Below are 21795 nucleotides of genomic sequence, written 5' to 3'. Positions count from 1 at the left end.
CCCTGCATTTTATTGATTTTAAGCTAAAAAAGCTACTTAAATGTAAGATTCAGACAGCCTGAAGACCCCTCTTAGTCTTTTTGTCCTTGCTTTTGTCTGGAAATCACATGTCTACAGCAGGTCCTTGTCCTGCTGATGTTTACTTCAAGACTCACCTAATTTCTAATGATCTGTGGTATGTTTAAGTATGTATAATGCATACATCTATTCATATATTGCATCTGGATATAGAAGGTTCAGCTTTTTCTTTATTTTCTGGAGACATGTATTTTTAAACCTCTTTTCTCACTTGTTATTAGAAAGAAAGATACTTCATGAGGGTTTGGTTTCCCAAATGTAATTTCAAGGAGTCCTTGAAAGACATTTCATAAGAGTTTCATCTCTGTGGTATCATTTACAATGTTACTCATTTCAGTTTAAAGCCATACATTTATGTAAGGCCATAGTGAAATTTACTGCATTGAATTTCAAATGTAGAACAGATTTGCACTGTTTAGAGTTGCCCAAATTCTTTATGCCGTAAGTGTAGGAAGGTCCAGCTTTGTGTCAGTCATCGTGATGATAATCTGATTGAAGTCTGCACTCCATGAAGTAGTGAGGGCAGGAACATCCCAATGGAGCTTCTGCTGCAGAGAAGCTGCCTCGTTTGCAACCCTGTGTTCACTTTAGGTTTTGCTGTAATACAGGAGTTCTGACTGTAAGCTGTTGCTTCACATGAGCATCACTGACAGATGTTGCTCCACCAGCCCCTTTATATGCTATACCAGGCTATCAGTGAAATTAGTACTTCGCCTCCAGGTCTCTACTCAAGCCTTCGTAGGGTCTGTAGCATTGGGAGCAAAAGGTTCCACTTCCTATAGGGGCATCATGGTCACAGTCTGCCTTGGCAAAGGAGAGCTATGTGGCTGCATAACACTGTACCGGGTGTTGTGGGACTCCCACCATACCATGCCATGCTGCTGGGGAAAGGTTACAGCTCCCAGTGCCAGTGGATGGGTAGATGGGTGCTTCGCCTAGGAGTTGATGGGACACAAATGTGAAGAAAGCTCAAAATTAAAACAAGAATTTTTAACAACTGTAGCTAAAATGTAGTAGAGATATGAAATTTCTCATATATATCAGTTTTATAAGTTATCCAGGCAAATGTCTTAATTTTAGATGTGCTGGAGACTGTTCTTGTCCAGATCAGACTTCCAGTGTGAAAGATATTTGGAGAAATATTTTCAGATTAATAGGGACTGAGCTTATTTTGCCTTCATACATATTCTGGGTAAAGATCAGGCAGACTCTTACTCAGCAGCCAATCCACTCATGCACACATGTCCTCTGCTTACCCTGCCATATGCACACAAGGTACATCTCTTATTTACATGGCCTGCTGGCTGTTTGTATCTTTACGTCCCTGTTCAGCTCTTGCTGTTAACTCAAGGCACAGCTTCATAAGTTTCATTCTCAACTGAATGAAAACAGTATCTTTCAGAAGTTGTTTGCACCAAATTTCTGCTTTTCAGAGTCCCAAGCTGAAACTTTGGTTTATTCATAGTAGTCTGTAACAATTCAGGACCTAACAGAATACTGTGTTAAACTCTGACCCAGTGGTTGGATTTGTCTCAAAATGGTAGAAAGCATTTCTTTTTGAGAGTGATGCGTTTGTTCAGGTCAATTTTGATGGTTGTGTTTCATTAAAAACCTTTTAATTCTACCTTCTTTCTTGTCTAGAAACAGCTGTAGAGTCCACAATAAAGCTTCTCACCTAGGGAACTGGCAGTATTTAATCCATTCTTTGAGGTTTCTTTGTGCATCTCTCCTTTTGTTAAAGATAGTGGGCCCAAGTTCCATGGGAGTGAGGTCTGTGGTGACCTTCATGGTTTTCCTTCATTTAGGCTTTTTGTGTTCAGAACTGAAGTCCAACACAGTGCCCCAGGAAGTGGGGAGATTTTTTTCTGTTGAGCAGACTCTGGTTTTCTAGTAGCAATGGAAAGCTGGTCTTCATTATCAAGTCAAACCATAAATTGTAAGGCTCGGATTCTCTAGTCTGATGAACTCGGAAAAACACCCAACAGTCACAAGGGCAGCTTTGAGGGATCTTAGCATGGAGCCAACCATGGTTTGGTCCTTGGCACAAATTAGAGCTGCGTGTTCTCCTGCTCTCAGGGACAGGGCATAATTAATATCAAAGACTGTAGAAGAGATGGATGCCACTCAGTGGGAAATGTAGGATGCTAGATGAGTTGGTTTTGTGGCTACCTAAAGATGTAGAGTAGAGCAAAGCAAGTGGAACAAAGCTGAAGATCTGGTACTAGAGATTAGGACTGTTCCCTCAGCTAGCTAATGCCAACAGGAGAACTGAGCAAGTGGAAATTGATGCAGCCAGACCCAGAACAAGACCTGTATTCCAAGGCACAGTCTCAGGCTGCCACTTTTTTAATGCTTTAGTTTCTTTTGGTATTGTGGAAGAAAATGTCTTCTTTCTTATCATAGATGTTTGACTAGATCAGCCTAAGAACCCAATGGTGTTTATTTCTTTCTGCCTTTGTGGGGTTTTTATCTCTGAGAGAGATTATTAGAATTTGCTGTTTAAGTCTACAGATTTCTTTTGATTCTTGAAGCATGATTGAAGAATGGCTACTTTTATTTAAAGTCTGTTGCTCTCAGTGTGGTCAAGTATCTTTATATGTAAATACATTGCAGAATGAACACAAGCCTCATTGCATGCAAAGCCGACCACTTCTGTAAAAAATTGAGTTGTTTCATATTCTGTGGAAGGCTGCTCTGCAGCTCAGAGAAGAGAGCGTCATGGTTTTGATTTCAATACGCAGCAAGACCTGGCAGGTCTTCATCTTTTGTGGAGTCTGGATCAGGTAGGGTAGTATTGCTGACACTGTTTTTGCTTCTTTCTTTTTGTATAAAGATAAAGCACTTTTCACTTGCATTCTCAGGTAGTCTTTCAGAAATGTTCTCTGTGTTATGTCAGTAGAGAATTCTGTGAAATATTCTGCTTAATGGAAATACATTTGCTTGTATTGGTTTTGAGGTAAGGTCCGGATCACTAGTGGTTTAAATATTACCTCATCTTACAAGCCAGTTTTCCTTTCTAGTTGCTGTTGCACACAGATGCTTTAGTGCATAGAAACTTTTAAGGTAAAAGCCACTGAATGTAGGTAAAGTATCCTCTGCTACAGACGTGATGTGCGAACACATGCGCGCACACACACAGATTCACACCTACTGACAACGGATGTACCTAGAAATATTCTTCAGCAGCACCATCACACTGGGTGATGCGGTTTTTCCTAGAAATAAAAAAAATGGAAAATTCTGGTTAGTTTTGTGTGTACAGAACATCAAGGAATTGAATAGCTTCTTTATTTGTCATGTTATCTTAAAGTAAATGCTAAACCATGTTTCCTTCAAAGCACAAATGATTTAGCATCAAAAAGAGATCACATTTTAAAACAGCAACTTGATAGGGGATGGTACATGTGATCAGGATTTGTATCTCCTATAAATAAATAATTTTTTGTTTGATGATTTAACTAATGAAATGATAACATTCATACCACTTTTCACAAAGCTGTTCATCGGGCTTGTGCCTAAAACCGAGACAAATGTAAATAAAGAGATAAAATTGGTCTTACCATGTGTACTTCACGAGACCCATAGCCCTTGAAAGGATTTCATTTTTATGTATATTAAATTTTTTGTCAAGAAATAAAGGGCTTTGTTAAAGCCACTGGGATAGTTGGGTACACTTTTACTTTAAAAGGGAAACTGTTTTAATGTTTCTATAAACAGACAAACTATTAATCATCTTTCTCTAAGAAAGAAACAATTCTCTCCAGCCATACCTACCTCTGTGATGGCACTGAAAAATGTTACATAATAGTGGAAGAACCACTACTCAAAAAGAGATTAAACAAATAAAATTGTTCAGACAGCTATTATCCCTGGAAACTAAAGTATATTGTATAATATAGTGCTTATTACCTTCTCCATCACAGTTAGGAATAATAATAGGTCTTCAGAGTCAGATCTAAAGAGAGTCCTAGGCTTGCTTTATAAATGCAGAATGCTCAGTGAATTCTGTAAGGATAGTGATAGGAAAACACAGTAAGACGGTCCCCAGCAAGTGAAGCAGACACACCCCTTTTCCGAACCAGACGTGAAAAATGTGTTGAAGTCATCGTACAAAGGCTAAAAGGTCCATGCTAAAATCGCCTGTCTTGGCCTCATTATACCTTTGGAACAGGGGGGTTTTGAAAGCCTTCTCTTTCTGCAGCACCATGCGCAACAAACTCCTGCAAAGCTTTCTCTTTGCAGGAGTTTGTTGCGCATGGTGCTGCAGGGTGCAATGAGGCATCATCTCTCCCCCCGTCCTCACCTCTTCTCTCCTTGCTCCCCCCTCCAGCACTCCCCAGACTACCCTCTTCCTTATCTCCTGGGCCTCTCACACAAAAACACACACACAAAAAGTTTCCCCGTATGGCATAGGTGTGCTCCACTCCACAGGTTTTTGAAGTGTTCCTGGGGGGCATGGAAGTGGAAGGGGGAGGTGGGAAATATCACTGCTGGAGCGGAGCAGTTGGGGGGATGATTTGTTGTGCAAGAGGACTGGAGAGCAGGGCCATGTTGGGTTGCGTGAGAGACTCAGAGCAGCACACAGGACAAGTGTCAGGGCCCGTGTTCCTGCAGAAATGACATCATCTCATAACTTAGTGTCACCAGCCCTCTGGATCGCGACTTCTGTCCTGCTCAGTCCTGGTAGTCAGTTACTATTCCAAACTGCAGGTAATGAAATGTTATTAAACAAATTCTTTCTTTTCCTAAGGAATTTTTAGTATTACACTGATTTCATTTTAAGCAATGTTACACTGTCAGACCAGTTTGCCATTTTAGCGTATTCAGTTAAGAAATTACATTTTTTCTTTTCAGACTCTGTTGAGTCTTTTCAACAATGTGTTCTGCCAGGTGAGATGGAAGTAGATTAGGGAGAGAGCCTCTCTGCAGTGAGCCTTCAATCAATATGCCGTCTGTAATTCTGTTCTCTTCAGCTAGTCTGTGGTGAATGTGTCAATCTTAGTCATACAGCTGAGAAGAAACTTTTTACAAAGCTTGAAGAAAATTTTTCAAGTTGTTTTAGAATCTCAGACCAGAAGAAGAAGGTATGCAGTAGCAGGTCCATAGTGAAGATGGAAAGATTCCACTTTGCGTCCTCCTGAACAGTTTGAAGCAAAAGATTTTTTGTGAAGTTGGGAGACCATGAAGCGACACTAAAGAGCTAGATTCTACAAACTACACCATATATTCTATAGCTATGTTCCCTCATTTTTACTCAAAAAGAAAGGACAAAAATAAGTGAAAAATAGTCAAAAAAATGTTCCAAAGATCATGTGAAAGCCTCATTAGTGAAAACCGAACAAAAAAACAGAGTTTACGAACCATGGTAAAAAAAAAATTTACACATAATCTTTCATGAGATTTAAATGCTTTAAATAACAAAATCAGCTAGCATCTAATGGCCAATATAATTAACAAAATCAGCACAGAAGAAACCACAATCACAAAAGCAAAATACTTGGAAGAAGAATTTTACTTGGATTCAAGGATACTTTAGATTAATTTAAACATCCTCTTAATTTCTTTTGTGGCATGATTTCTGTGGAAGTGTTTTAAAAGGTTTGATAGTCCTCTTCAAAGCCACTTCAGAACTAATTAGAATAGAATTAATCTCGTCCAGCTTTGGATATTTAAAAGGAAGATGTCTACATTTGTATACGTGAGATTTTTCTCATAAATAGTAAGAACTGCAGCATGTGTTTATCTGACCTGTACAACATGCTTAGGATAAAGTAAGACCAGTTACTGGGTGAGATGAGGAGTGGGCCATGCCTCCCCCATCCCATTGCTCTCCTAGAGCCTCCTCTGAATCAGAGTTGATGAGGGAAGCATAGCAAAATGCCTTCTCTCTGGAGTGAAAGGAAGACCCGGGGCCACAGCGTGACTCACTGGCTAGTAGATTAAAGAGTGCCAGAAAATGTTCGTGGGTACTGGAGCTCAATTGTCTATACTGTTAAATTATTAGAATGGTTCCTGGCATGAGTTATTCCAACCAGCCCTTCCCCAGACAGTTCCTAGGCACAGGCAGTTAAACATGGACCAAAGACATTCCCAATAAGCAGTTTGCATGTGGTCACCTTTTTTAGGAGACTGAGAATTTAATAATATAGACATAGACCACTCTGTACTTGTTGGTCCCGGTGCCAAAGGAACATTTCCTGTCCCATTTAATTTCCTAGCACAGACATAGCTGCTGTGTTACAGTCTGATCCCTGCTTTGTTCCTGTAGCTGTGCAACTGGGCATTGGTCTGTACTTAAAGTCTGTGGCAAACCAAAATGTAGTCTTTTGTGTCTATGTTACTCAACCCCATCCCTAAACCACTGTTTGTCTTTGTCTTTTTTGAACTGAATGCTATTCAGACAGCAACTATATTTGGAAAGGGCTGTGTATTGTGCAGATCCATTTAAATTAAGCAGCTATCCAAAAATGAAAATCTGCTCTGTAAAGTAAATGGAAATTAAATGAGACAGACACGATGCCTAGATCTTGTGTTAACATTGCTAGTGAGCAATTTTTCATTAATTTTTCACTAATTCAATTTTTCATCAGAAACAGGTACCACAAAGTGCAGGATTGAAACTCCTGGGGCTAGATGGTGCCAGATAGCAACATCTGTCTGGTATAATAAGACAGAAAGTTTTATTTCAAAATGAAGTTCTCTTTCTTCTTCTGACTCGAAATACAGCTCTTCCCTTGCTTCTCATTGAGCATATTTCCTTCTTTAGAGGGTCAGCCACAGCCTCAGTAGACTTTTGCAGGTTTTCTTTTCCTTTCTAACACCTCTCAGATACATGTTTCATTTCTTTTTGTCATGAAGTGCTGCCTAAATCTATTGACATTTAAATTGTTAGAAGCAGTGATCTGCAGCTACTGATACTGTTCTTACTTGATATCATCCCATCTTATGTGGGTAGTGAAAACATAAAATGTGCGCTGGAAAAGGAGCCATTTTACCTCTTTAGGTACATACTTCTTCCATATATGAAATGTTCTCCATCTTTCCATGTGTAGCTTGATCTGTTAAATAAAAATGTATCCTCAGGACGGGCAGAGTAGGCTGAGAGGCTGAAGGGGAGAAAGGAGTTTATTTTTCCCAGGGGCATTTGGAGACAATTGGAAGAAAAGAGGACAGGGTTTTAAATTTGAGGGAGCTTGGAGGTGCAAAGGAGCAGATGGGGAATGTGATGGAAGGCAGAGCATGTGGGACGTAGCAGGGCAGCAGGCTGTGTCCACTAAGGCATTTGCAGAGGAGTAACAGGGAATTAGGCATGTTTGGTGATGCTGTCAGGGTGGCCACTGGCTTGTGGCAGGCAGGGGAGAAGAGCCAGGAGAGAAGCTTCTTAAATGAGAGGACTAAAATGCAACATGGTCGCTAAAGTCTACAACCTCCAAAGTATTTAGGAGTCTTGTACTGAATTTAGGATCTCCATCACCATGTGAGCATGAACCCCTTTTCCTACAGAGCAATCACCATGTGCTGCATTTCATGTGTGTCAGATTTTCAGGAGAGACAGAATTTAGGTGAGATATAGTGATGCAGATGCTTGTTTTTTTCTTCCTAAAAGTGGGACTTCATCAATCAGCTCTCTGTCACGTGCGCTATCACTCAGGGAGACCCAGGTCTCCCTGGTGGTGTGGCTTACCTAAGTAAAGCATTTTTTCGCTCAGAACTGTGCTAAAGAGGAAATGATGATGTGGTTGTTCAGCCTCACCATATCCTGTGTTCGGAATAATTTTCATTTCTACTTCTCTGCAAATGTTCATGGAGTGTCCACAAATATTTTCTTGGTTTCTATGGTAAGAGAGAGTGTGAAACTGTGTCAAAACCACTGCATCATCTGCATCATCCTGTGCTTTTCAGGAGAAGACCATGACCACAAGAGGAGTCATCTGTGGCATTACTTGTGTGCAAACTGACACTTAGTACATTTTGATCCCTTTCAGGTTCACATTTTGAAACACAGACTTGCATGTTACAAACCATAAAGGTTACTTGATCACTTCTATAATGACGCATTAATGACAGAGTATGTCAAAACAGCTCGACACAGATTACTTCCTCTCTGACTATAACGCAGTTAGGCATTAGCTGAAGTTTAACTGTAAGTCTTTGGAAATCTTTTTTTTTAAAAGGTGTAAGTTTCCAAATTACTCAAGTAAAATCTTCCAGTCCCCTGTGTATGCATGCATGGAGTGTAGCAGGGTGCAAATGCTTGAGGAACTGTGCCAGTAAGGGGTCACATGGGAGAAGCAGTCAACGTGCTTCCGCAGCTGTCTGAGAACAGCACTGTTCCTCTGGGCAAGCGCGGGGACCGGGCACGATCCGCGATGCTCCTCTCAGGAAGGGAGCAGCTGTCCTCTGCCACATTTCCCTGGAGAGGATTCCAGTTTGGGGTGTACATTGTCAGCAGTATTCAGACGGTCTCATAACCATGCATCTCCCAGTTCTTTGCCTGTGAGAGTGCAAAGCCCTAATGTTGCAGGGCTTGTGGGATTGGGGAGATTAAATCACCCTTATACTCCATGTGAGAAGAGCTGTGTGGATCTCAAATCAGGAATCATGAGGTTTGGTGGTATTCCCACGGATCAAAGATCACACAACTCTTCCTCCTGACACTACACCCGTCTGTTAACAAACAGTAATGGATTGAAATTGTTATATCTAATTTCTCAAAGCAACATTTCTTCAATAAGCTTTGCCACAAATGTACTGAGGGAATAAAAGTGTAGTTCAGCTTGAGAGGTATATCTGCATTAGGAAAAATAATGTGTTTAGAAGGAATTCTGTCTGACTCAGATAAGGCAGCTCCAGAGAGAATCCCTGACCTTCATTTACCTTTGTCGTCTTTCCCCTTGAGTGAATCTCTGAAGAAATTTCTCTGTTTTTTATAGAGAGAAGTGTTTTTGAAAAGCATCACTGGTATGGTAGCAAATCGGGAACAAGATAAATGGAGCTAAATAATGCCCAACTTCCACACAAGAATCTGTTTCTGTGGACAGGTATCTGGAAGTGTACCTTGCCAGTGCAGTACTTTGCACTGTATTATTGAACCGTTTCAAAGACAGATTTTATGAATAAAGATCAAAGTGTTTGAAAGAACCGTTAGCAAATATGACCACTTGTGCAAATATCCGTGAACCTCCCTTCAATAGCCATTCAGTGGTTCCAAAGGCTGTCAGGGCATGTAATGATTATAATAAATGTTGTATTTGCTTTTGTTTCAGCTGGCTTTGACCAGCAAATTCGGCTGATTACTTCCATTGTTATTTTTCCTTAGAAGACAATTATATTGTTATCATAAAAAGCCCACTATTCGTACACATTTCTTTCTGTTGGTCTTGAAATGCAGAACTCACTTATCCTAGTTAACGTAATTTTAAAAGTTATATTCATTCTTATATTTTTCTTTGTTTCTGTCCTTGTTTCTTCTCAGTGTTTTTTGCTTTTTTCATGCTCTTCCTGAATACTGCTTTTCCCACCTTTGTGTTTGTTGGAGAAACAACCCAATAATTGTTGAGACCTGCCCAGCCCCAGATTAATAGTCAAAGGTTTACATTATAGCACACACTGAGAAACTATTGGTACTTAACTGACGGTCATGTGTTGTTATGGCTGGTTTATAACTGTATTCAGGAGCAGAATGCTCCTGTGGCTCTGAGATTATGTTCTAGCAAGATAATAGTTTATGTCGGACTCTGCGGAAGCTCCTTGTGTTCTTCTGCAAATATACTGAAGATACAGTCACCCTCATCTGTATTTGGTCTACTTGTGGGAAACAAAAGGATAAATATAAACTGTCCCATCTCTGTTGTGAGTCCAGCAGGACTCATCAAAGTACATCAATAGAGCAGTGCCAATAAAATTCCCACTGGATTTCTGCAACATGTTGTGACATAACCACCGAGACAAGAACAGCCTAAAAGCAGGCACTTTACATAGCATATGTCCGTGGGAAAGAGTGTATCATTCGAAAATACATTGTGAGAGAAGTTAATGCTGGTCTAACCGACAACACGTGGGTACAACTGTAAAGGTCAGGAATCTACCAGGAATTCCTGTGCTGCATTGCTGCTGTTGAGAGTTTAGGGTTCCTCTGTATGCAAGGAAACCACAGTAGACAGCACTTACGCCTTCGGTAAGGGACAGCTTTGGGAAGGGTTTGACTTAGTCTGTATCCAGCTGGTAAAAAAATAAGTTATAATTTCTTCAGTTTCTTCAGAGAGAACTTTTGAGACAGGTCAAACGTGTTTATCCTGATTGGCCCATGCACTTGAGTTGATCCCGTATCTTTTACGGAAAATAGTACATAATAAAGGGCTGAGAACAGATATGTGCTACAGGTTCTGATTTGTTCTATGGGTAAACCCACAGTAGCTTGTTTTTTTTACACTTTGGCTCTGATGACTACATATAAAGGGTCCACAAAAGTTGTTTTAGCAAAACAGGGCCTTGTTCAATAGAGTAACATTTGCTCTATGGAGAGTCCAAATCTCTACTGGAAAGTGTTTGGGGTCTGTAAGCTGCAAAAGCTACAAAGAGTTTCTGGTAGTGTGCTGTGGTATTGAGATGTCACACCAGTGCTGTACTCTGATATTGGGGTTTTCTTGTACCCTGAACCACACTGTTCTGGACAAGAAGTGGTCTCACTTCCTGAATCATCATCACTGCAGCTATCCTTACTGAGATTTTCCATACAGGACCCTTTTCTGTGTGATGGCCAAACCCATTTGCCCTAATATGTGAGTTTTTACAACATGGATTAAACTAATTGGAAGTTGTGCATACAACACTCATGAGGTTGTAATTCTACAGCTAAGCGTGATCTCTCTTCTGTTTTTTTTTGTTTTACAGGTTGTTACTTTGTGGTATAGAGCTCCTGAAGTCTTGCTTCAGTCCAGTTATGCAACGGCAGTTGATCTTTGGAGTGTTGGCTGCATATTTGCAGAAATGTTCCGTCGAAAGTAAGAAACACGGTTTTATTTTCTTTGTGCTTTTCATTTGAAAAAATGTGTAGTAATGCCTGTTGCAGTACACTCAATCACATTTATATTGGAAAGGTCTGATAGGATGCTTTATTTATTGTGCAAAATATAAATGCCCACTGCAAATTCATACTTGTTGCCATCTTGGAGTCTCTTTTGGTGGGAGTCTGCCTCAGCTCTTAGTAAAGCCTGTATGAACATTGTTGTATTCCTGTTGCACCTGAATCCAAATGCAGATAAAAGTGGGGAAGAGAGGCTGTTACCAATTTGAGTAAAGCTGTATTGTGGGAAGGATTTACCCTGAGGAAAATGGGATACTCTGGTTGGCACAGTCTTCTTCCTCTGTAGTTCATGCATTGGAGCATCAGGTGTTGGCTTGTAGTCCCATCTTGCCATATTTGAGATCTAAGAAATCACTCGAAAGTTTTTCTGGAGGTAGGGAACAGAGGTAGGATATTTTAAGAGCAAGTTACATAGCCTGAGGGTAGGGTAACAGAGATGTTAAATGCAGTCAAACACCACCACCCCCCCATCTTGCTGCAAAATATTACAGCTGGATGCAGATGAGCTGTGAATGCAAGACAAACTCTTGTGTACTGGTCTTTCCCCATCGAAGGATGCCAGTATGAAGGTTGTACCATATAGAGTGTGGAGAGGAACAAACGTGTAAGAATTTTAACAAGGTAAACCTGTCTTGCTGTTAACCCAATTACATGCATTTGGATTGAGCTTATGGCAGAAAGTGCATGTTGTCATCACCTGGGTGATCTCCATGTAGAAACTGAATAGCCTTTTGTAACACCCACTGCGAAGTCAAAGAATATACAGAAAGAAAATGTGAAAGAAAAATATACACTGTGTGGCCTAAAACCCAGAATCAGTACAATTTACAGGGAGAAACAATACTGCAAGGGCCTTGAGAAACAACTGTTTAATTTATACAGTGTGAAGTTCAAAATACTTGAATAAGTGAAGTCTTGCAAAATAACTTTGGGATTTCACTACTTATTAATATTATATGGACAACTCATTTTTCTTGGGCTTCTTGCCTGGTCAGATGGCCTGGGTAGAGTTATTATACTCCAGCCTGTCTGTCTCTGACTTAGAAATGAGGTCAGAAAATGAGATAAAAAAAGAACATGGCTTTTAGGAATATCAGTTAAACCCTCCACTGCAAACTTTTAAAGATTCAGTCTTAGCCCGTATACTGGCAGATTCACAGTAGCATTAAGCTGCTGATAGTTTTTCTGATTCAAATGGCAGAATCAACAGCTTCATTTTAGCGTTTGCAGTAAGAGTGATACAGGACAAAAGAATACAGAACTTTATTACATACTCAAAACTCTTTTTTCCCCCCTCATTTAATTTGAAGTATTCTGACAGATAAGAAATATTGCCATATACAAGCACCACCAGTTTAATTTCATTTTTCCTCTTTAAGGATGTATGAGCCTTGCTGACTCTCTAAATCCAAAAGAGTAAATTAAATTAGAGGCAATTTATTTTTCTACTTGTATACAAATGTAAATATTACATTAATATTACAGAATCAGAGCTTTTTTTTTAATGGAAATGAGATCTGATATGAACCGCAGTTTGATAAAACCAGGACTTCTATTTTTTTCTCACCAAATGTAGGGTCAGTCTGACATTCTCAGTCTTAAATTTGGGTGACTGTCAAAAACTGTAGACATCAGGAATCTGTCAAGTCTGTATGTACTATGTTCTTTCATTGCAAACAATATGACTTTCACATACTTAAGTGTACAAGCATGATTTGGAAGACTGTTCTCAAGGCTCTTTGCCATAAAGCTACAGTGAACAGCACTGAATGGTATCTCCATGGACTGTTGTGAGGGGTTAATGTTGCAATACTGTCTGCATGATATATGTTGTCTTTCTGATTCTCCTGATGGATTGCAAAAGAAAAACCTATGTTCCTGTGACCTTGGTAGCAATAAGCTAACATTTAGCAAACTCCAAAAGATTGAATAAATGCACTAGTGATTTTTGCTGGGAAATGGTAGTGCCCTTGGGTAATCACCAGTCTGTATTTCCAGTAGTGTTGGTAGGATAAGAGTATGAGAATGCTTGCTTGGTAGACATGGGTTTGATATTAAGACAACCTTTTCTTTTTTCTGTCTTACTGGGTACTTGTCGCCTTCCTTCCCTCCTCTCTTTTTTTTTATCTTTGAAAGAACTTGAAGCTCTTCAGTACATTTTTAAGAAAATGGGCCTTTTTATATCCCAGAGACTTCACTGGAACGGGCTTCAAAATAAAACACTACACAGCATCGCAAAACACATCTAAATCCTGTTTATGTCAAGGAGGTAGTTGACAGTTTGAGTTTGCTTGAATATAGTTTTGTAGGCTGTTACAAACACTGTGAGGGTGCTGTAGGTTTAGACAAGTGGAGGAGAGAAGTGAGCTCTGTTTGAATGGTCCAGTCTCTATATTATATATGGATTGCTATGTCTCTTGACTGGAAGACAGCTCATGTAATTTAAATCACTCTTAATCCAAAACAGCTTAAGACAAAGCAAACAAAATATTTGTTTAAGAAGTAGATCCGAAATACACAGAAGTTTATAAAGGACTTAGACACAATAAATAAATAAATAAATAAATAGATCTCTGTCTAGACACACCTGGAGTAAATTTGAACATTTTTCTCATCTTGGCTGATTCAGTTAAAAAATTACACTTCTCAGCTCTGTTCTTTCTGCAGTCTGAGGTTTGTATAAAGTTACAGCTACTTTTAAAACACACATTTTAATTTTGATGCAGTTTTGTAGGCTTTGCAAAGATGAATGCATAAACGTTGTATCCTGAAACTCCTCAAACAGATTCCCAAGGATTCTACTCTGCTTACAGATCAGCAATAAATTGCTCAATAGTCAGGTATATGTGTTATGTACAGATAAACTATTCTGCTTTGTGTGTCTTTTTCTGTCCATGTGCACTGCTGATGAGACCACCCCCACATAAATCATTGTTTGAAAATTTCCTTATATGGTAGTTTCAGTTTTTAAATTTCCTGTCTAATTAAGCAGATTGCAGTGACTTCTAAATACATTTGGATGAATTGTCATTATCTAGTGAAAGTGTAAATGTAATTGTCATAGTGACTGTTTTCTTTGTGATTTAAAAGCTGTGGTGCATGGATAGGAATAACCAGTAAGGAAAATTGTAAGGTATGCTATGGCTTGCTACCATATCACAAAATCCTTCAGAGATAGAGCTGGCAGGACTGACAGGGGTCTGATGGCATGGCAGCATCCTTTGGCCCTTTATTTTTTTAATGTTTAGATAGAAATAAGGATCACTTATAAAAAGGATTCATTTTAAGGCTGAGCATTTTCCAGGCCAATAGGAAAGGGCTTTGTACCTCTTACTCAGTGAACACCTCATTAAAGAGAAATGCAAACATGGGAGTAGCATCCACTTCTGTCTGGATACACAGAACTCTTCCAGCTGGCTCAAGGGCTGCAGGCAGCTCCTAAGCAAGAAGCCATGACCAGTGTTTTAGGGAAGAAGGGACTGTCTGTCTTGTTGCTTTGATTAGGTAATACTTAGTCAAGGTGAATGAGTGTGAAAGGGGAAAAAGACTGGAATCTGGGTGAAATGCTCTATAAAAGGAAGCTTGGATCACCAGTCTTGGATTTTCTTCTGAGTAGGGAATCTTGAGAAAAAATGTCAAAATGCTTTGATGCTTAGTTCTTAGTGCATCTGTACATGCCCAGTTTTCAAAATCATAATCCTATATAATTTCAATCCTGCAAATACTAGGATGTTGTTAGGTGTGCATGTGGGACTAATGAGTCAGATCTCTATATAACAATTCCAGCTAGGCATGTTTAACTATAATATTACACAAGCAACTGAGTTTGTCTCCCTTTGTAGTAAATACGGAGCTAAAATTCATCGGAAGAGACCATCAGTTTTTATAGTCTATTCACGACTCACACAAGCTGGTTGAAGAAGTCATATACGGGAGAGTGGCCATTGTTGTGACTCCATATGCAATCTCCACAAATGTTACAGACACCAATTCAAACCCAAAACTTGAAAGACAATCCTCTCCCAAAAACCTTTTCCACCTCCCAAAACCAAAAGTGAAACAATATTATCTCAGTGTCCCAAGCTTCGTCTTTCTGAGAGGGAAATTAATTCCAGTCACATGGGTTTCTTACTGAGACCGTTCACACACCAGCTCTGTGGTGGTTTAATCATCCTGCTTTTGGTAAGATGATCAGTCCCAGAAATTCATAAGCCACAAGATTGACACAAGTAGCGTGAGTTTATTATTTATTCCTTTTTAAGTATTAAATCATGTTTTTAGCAGTTGTCTCATTTTTCAACTTACTCTGTCAGTTCCTAGTATATGTGAGACAGTTATTGCATTACCAGCCATACTTGAAAATTGAAGCAGCAGATGAGAGACGTGTGACTCTACTAAAATACCTATGATGGGACAAGTTCTCTGGTGGACACAAACAGTGGACATAGGGAAACAAGGTATTGGCATATAAGTCGTCTTTCAGTGGTATAAATTCAACCAATTAGAGGAGTTATATTATTTATGCAGAAAAAAATGTGAGCCTGGGACTTTTTTGCTCTAAATGATGTCTACAGATGTGATAAAATCAAAGCTTAGAGCCTCATCTGGTGATGCGAACACTGGATTTGGGACCTACAAGCTGCATGTAATCATAAAATATCAGGTTTAAAAAAACTAGAAGTAACATATATTCATTCTTAGATACAATGTCTTACAGTACTGAGTAATTCTAAAGTGTCTAAAGCACTAAAATATAGTAAATCTTTATTCTCCTTTCCAAACAAGCCATAGGTTGTTAGTACAGTTTGAAATGCAGCCGTCAGATCCATTGCATGTAGTTTTTCTGTCAGCTACAGAACCCAGTGGTAGGATGGGGCTCTGAAAGGAGACCATAAGGAACAGTATGGCCAGCAGGACTAGGGAGATGATTGTCCCTCTGTACTGAGCACTGGTGAGGCCACACCCTGAGTCCTGTCTTCAGTTTTGAGCCCCTCACTTTAAAAAGGACATTGAGGTGCTGGAGCATGTCCAGAGAATTGCAACAAAGGTGGTGAAGAGTCTCGAAAACACGTCCTGTGAAAAGTGGCAGAGGGAGCTGGAGTTGTTTAGTCTGGAGAAAAGGAGTCTCATGGAGGACCTCATTGCTCTCTACAACTGCCTAAAAGGAGATTGTAATGAGGTGAGGGTCAGTCTGTTCTGCCATGTCTCAAGTGAAAGGACAAGAGAAAATGGCCCTAGGTTGTGCCAGGGGAGGTTCAGATTAGATGTTAGAAAAAAAATTCACTGAAAGAGTGGTCAGGCATTGGAACAAGTTGCCCAGTGAGGCTGTGGAGTCACCATCTCTGGAAGTGTTGAAGAGCCATCTGGATGTGGCACTTGAGAATGTGGTTTAGGGGTGATTATGATGGTGCTGGATTGACAGTTGGATTAGGTGATCTTGAAGATCTCTTCCAACCTCAATGTTTCTGTGATTCTGTGACTGAGACGGGGGACCCACCTGCCCCTTGCTCCTACCCCTACTCGTGAGTGAAGGAAGAGCAGTCGGCTCTGCAACTGAAGTTTCAGTCAGTGTTTTGTGGGATGAATATGGTCAAGTGGTAGCAGAAGAAAATAGCCAAGTGTAACAGGAACACCTGTTTTTTAAGCTGTCTCCAAAACCTGAAGCTGGATAGGAGAGTTTCAACTTCTGCCACTGAGTGAAGAGTAACTCTTTTTAGCAGAATCATGTGGTAAAGTCTTGGCTTCACTGAAATCATTGTTGAAATTAACCCTGATTTCAAAGGGAATTGTAACCTCTCTAGAAACAATTCAGTGTGACAGAGACACAAAGAGTGGCAAAGCTATTCTCTGTTAATGTGCATCATGCAGCACTTGAAGAGGTCGCTGTAAAAGGCAGTGCTGCAAACTGGCAAGGACAGTAGTGTTGTCCCGGCTTCCACGCCTTGAACTTCTTTTCGGTGATGCTGTCTGTACAAGCTTTCACCTGTCTCATCTGTGAAGTGGACCCAGGACAGTGAGACTTTCATTCAAAATACGGGTTGCAGTGTATGTGGGAACTCTGAAGAACTGTCAGTTGAAGAGCTGAGGTTGAGGGTGGAATTCACAGTGACTCTCTTCTGGTCTTGATGAGGCTGTGTAGAACAAGCAAAAGAGTGCGTACAAGATAAATTTGCAAGAATTTAAGCCATTCTGCTAATATACTTGTTATCTGTCTGTTAAAATACCAAAGGAAATCAGGCCGTGAGTGTGTGAGCTACTGTATGCACGTCCTTATGCAGGGAAGGAGATACATAGTGCTCCATTTGTTACTAGGAGGCAACAAAGCGATACCTTGTAACAGAGCGTGCAGGTTCCCTGGTGCTCTGAATGGGACAGGCAGCTTTTATGTTGGAAGAGATCTGCAGTCTGGTTCATCCTTGAGTCTGTCCTAACTAGCATCAGTTTCATCATGTGCTCATTTGGTCTGAATTAGATGTTCCTGTAGGTGCTAATGTCTCACAGATATAGCCTTTAAGGTTGCACTTAGAAAAAAATTAGATATGCATCTGGCAGCGAGTGTTCAACAGGAGAGCCACATATTCCCAATGGCTTAAATATGTTCTTCATCTAGAAAATGAAGTAAAGAGGACAGTGGGCTTTGGGGGAACTTATTGACAGAAATGCTGCTATCGCAGAGAATTGCTTGGAAATTTGAAGTACCGTGTCCTCTACTCCAGACATATCCTGGCTTAGTCATTCCTTGTGATGAGTTGCTTTGCTGTTGAATGGTCTCGACGAACAATCAATCTGTAACTTTGCAAATGCATAACTGACAGGAGGGTTTATATGTGCTATGTGACCCTCACTTCAAATTAAGTAGCAGTATGTCATCACTTTTTTTTCATTAATATTATTCAAATATCCAAACGATTGGGAAAGCAGAAACATTTGTGTAAAGTCTATAACCAACAGTAAAGTATCATATACTAGAACTTTATCAGCAAAATACTTTGCAACTTTATATAGAGCTTGTTCTTCTATGTGCAGGACATACTCTTGCCACAGCCCAAGTGCATCAGTGATGTGACTGCAGATACTTTGGTTTGGATGACAGCAGAAGAGAGAGACTGCATAGTCACATAATCCACCGTAAAAAAACTCTGTCTCAAAATGAGATCAATAGATAACCTTAGCATGATTTAGTAGGGAAGAATTATATTCCTTATTTTCTTTAAATTATCTTTATTTGCACACCGTTGTGAATTGTCACCAGACTGGGTTTTTAACTTCTTACTCTGTGTATGAATGTTGCAGATGAAATCCTGGACATACTGAACACAAGAGAAAGAAAGGCAACTCTGACAGATAGGTGCGAAGACTTCAGTTTTATTTTACCTTTCGGCACATAAGAGAATAGTACCATGAACAGAGTCTGGAAAGAGACTCTAAAGATAATAAGCCTCTAAAATATGAATACTGCCATGCAGGGTAATTGTGAGGCATACTTCTGTGACACACTTTGTCTCAGATGCATTTTTATTCTTTGTCAGTTATTTTCCAGTGCTTCAGCATATCTGATCATTTAGTCCTCACTGTTTTAAGTGGGCATGGTAGCTGTGCAGCAGTAGGAATATTTGGCTTTGCCTACTAGATCCTGTATTCCTCCATATGGCAAAGTTTCTACTTTTTTTTCAGTTCTTAGCTTAATTTTTCCCTTTTCTGTTCTCTTATTTTCAACACATTTATGAAATGTCTTTCAAAAGCTGAGAAAAGATCTGTAATTAATTTTCAAATCTAGTTTGGAAAGAAGAGAGGACTAGAGAGAGCAGTAGAGGAATCTGTTAGCAAAAAAAAAATAGGATGTATAACTGGATATTGTAAGGGAAGGTATAATAAAACCAAGACAGCAGAGACATCTAGGCAAAAAGCAACTGAGTAAATGCAGCTATGAATGCTGCTTATAAGTTAGGTTTTCCATATAAACTGCCAAACATTTTAAATGTGGTTTAAGAGAGAGCTGTTCTCTTTATCGTGCAGCAATTTAAACACAGACTTTGCAATCACATTATCTGGTGTTTTCCAGTGAACCTTAAACCAACATATCTAGTGAACCAAGAGCTCCAAAATGTAATCATTGACTTGTCTGCTTGCTCGCAGTTAGATCTTGGTAGCAGAAAAAAAGTAAAACAACAACTTTTTTTTTCTGTTTCATCTTTGTTTTAACAGGTAATGGTAGATGTTGCAGCTTAGAACTGTGAAAGCTACAAAGCTTAATTTGTAACCTTTGAACCAAAGTACTGTACAGTTCTGACCTGAGTTTGTTTTTGCCATTTTTGGAAATTATCTTGTTTTGTTGCAAGAATGATTGAAGCTGCAAGTGCCATAAAAGTTCACCATAGTCCAGACTAACTGTACTGGGAGAAGGTTTGTTCCTTAGAGAGATCTTGTCAGCATTCAAAATTCTGTGCCTTGCACTTTTCATCCTTTATTCTTCTGCCATTCACGTGCATATGGGTGTGTGGGAGGCTGATCGTTTTTCCAAACCAGACCTAATAAAATGGGATTTTTTCTTCCTCCCCAGATAAGTGACCAGCCTATTAAAAAGATTTTTCTCAAACATTTTTAAAGTTGAATGGACACAAACCACAATTTAACTTAGTGACCTTAGTGATGGCACGACAATGGCATTTTGCTTCAAACGTAACTAACATTAGGCAATGTAACATAAAGGAAAGCAGAAGACTGCCCTTGTTCGTGTTACTCCTTTTTTTTTTGAATAATCAGGATTGTCTTCTGTTTAATCTGATGTATAAGGCAGAACTTGCTTTGGCTTTAGGCAAAGGACAAATGCAGTTAATGGAGAGAAGGGCAAGCAGTCAGATTAATACCACTAATTATTGAGTATGAAATAGATGTGTTTCCAAGACAGCATCATCCCATTAAAAGTAAAATACCGTGTTGGTTTTTAGCTCAAATTTTCCCCCAAAGCCTTTTGCAGTTGATGCCTGTCTGTCTGCAGTTGGGCTGTTTGATAGCCGTTAGTCAAATCCAGTAACTGTATCGGTCTGTGGTTGGGGATGAGTGGTGAGTGCCAGGCCATTCACTTGTGGTTTTCCTTCTAGTTTCCAGCTGTGCCAGACTTTCAGTCAGAGGAATAGGTCTGTTGGTAAGGGAAACCGTTGATAAACCATAGAAACCAAAAACTGCCACTACAAAAACTGACAAAAACCAGAAGGGAACCTCGAAGCAGGGGTAGGAAGCCCCACAGAAATGGTGTTAGCTGACCAAGTTTAATTTGACTGTTAGGTTCAGGTGTGAGGTCATGTCACGGGCAGTGGCCAAGGGACTGGGATTGGGTGGCTCTGGGCTGGCAGCCAGTGGCTGCACGCAGCGTAAGCCCAGCTGGGAGCTCACAAGAGAGATTCCCGCCTGGAAAGCCTCCTGTAGCTTCTGCACTGCAGGTGGCACATCACCAGTCTGAAATACCCCTGAACACACAGTCCTGAAAAATATATGCATTCCTTAGAGTGGTGATTGTCTGTGACAATCTGAATTAGCCTGGCCAGAGGTCAGAGGAAAAGACCTCGTGGTTAAGAGAAAGACCACAACATGTCAGTCATGATGTAGATAGTTGTAAGTCCTTGCTATTAACATCATAGCATTTGTAATGGATATTTGGAAATGCAGGTGGCAGCAGAAATTCATGGATCTGAGCTGTGGTGGGCACAGTTGCTGACCAGTCAGTGTGAAGGTGCACGACCTTTGTGTGTTTTGGGGTGTCTCAAAGACAAGTTCATAACTGGGGTAAGCCAGAGCAGCCTGAGGGCTGCTTTGGTGGGACCCCGAGCAGCAGATTGTTTCTGGCAGTCACTCCACCAGCAGAGAACAGGAGAGAAGCAGAGCAATGTTATCCATGCCCCTTGTTCTCCAGCCTGAAGAGGGATAGCCAGCTGTACACTGCCCAAAGACTTTCCGTTTGAAAGGGTCTCCTGGCTCTTTCAAACAGCTTCCCTCTTCAGGAACTTGGCTGAGAGAGACTTTGCTTTTTGCCTAGAGTTTGGCCGAGGGAAGCTCTGTGTACTTTTGTTTGACTCGTAATAGAACTAAACATTGTTTTTATTTACTTTTCTCTTTCATAAGAAAATGGCTACAAAAAGGTATTTAAACTCCTGGGATCCTTTCCTGGACACTGGAGAGGGGCAAGAAAGACTAGACTTTAAACTATGATTCATGTTGCTGAGCTCGCAAGTGTGTGGGGGGGCTCCCAAATTGAGTGTCTAGGCAGACATTTTGATCTGGGCAGCTCTACTGAGTTTTCTGCATTTGACTGTCCAGAAAAGGAATCTAATAATTACCTCCCATTGGTTAGTCATAAAGACAGTATGTACTAGTTCAGAAGTATATAGGACAAAACTGTCTCACATTTGTATCTTTCAACAGCTTCAGACTAGCACTTCTCCATATGTAGGTGGTCACCAAGGCTGTTAGATGTTCTTTACATCTAAGAAAACCCAAAAAATGGGCATGAGAGAAGTGGAAAGCACAGCTAAAGGAATAGAAAACATCAGGAGTTTAAAAACAACTAAGGACAGCAGAACAAAGCATAACGCTTTCTGAGGCTTTGCACTACCTTGTACCAAGTAAATAATTGG

The 21795-nt window shown here is 40.1% G+C and overlaps 1 protein-coding gene across 4 annotated transcripts in view; it reads left to right on the top strand.

The window, feature by feature from the left end:
- The window catches only part of CDK6 (cyclin dependent kinase 6), a 133704-nt gene that overhangs the window by 86817 nt on the left and 25092 nt on the right, over positions 1-21795 (top strand). For all 4 annotated transcript variants that reach the window (XM_027749095.2, XM_027749097.2, XM_027749099.2 and 1 more), the window contains exon 5: positions 10972-11081. In XM_027749095.2, the coding sequence (XP_027604896.1) occupies positions 10972-11081 (110 nt within the window). The remainder of the gene's footprint in view (positions 1-10971; positions 11082-21795) is intronic.

The sequence above is a fragment of the Pipra filicauda genome, unplaced genomic scaffold (assembly GCF_003945595.2).
Source record: "Pipra filicauda isolate LSUMZ 115617 unplaced genomic scaffold, ASM394559v2 scaffold105_size2325265_pilon, whole genome shotgun sequence".
NCBI lineage: Eukaryota > Metazoa > Chordata > Aves > Passeriformes > Pipridae > Pipra > Pipra filicauda.
Note: the sequence above shows the minus strand (reverse complement) of the source record. Positions and strands in the feature narration are given on the sequence as shown.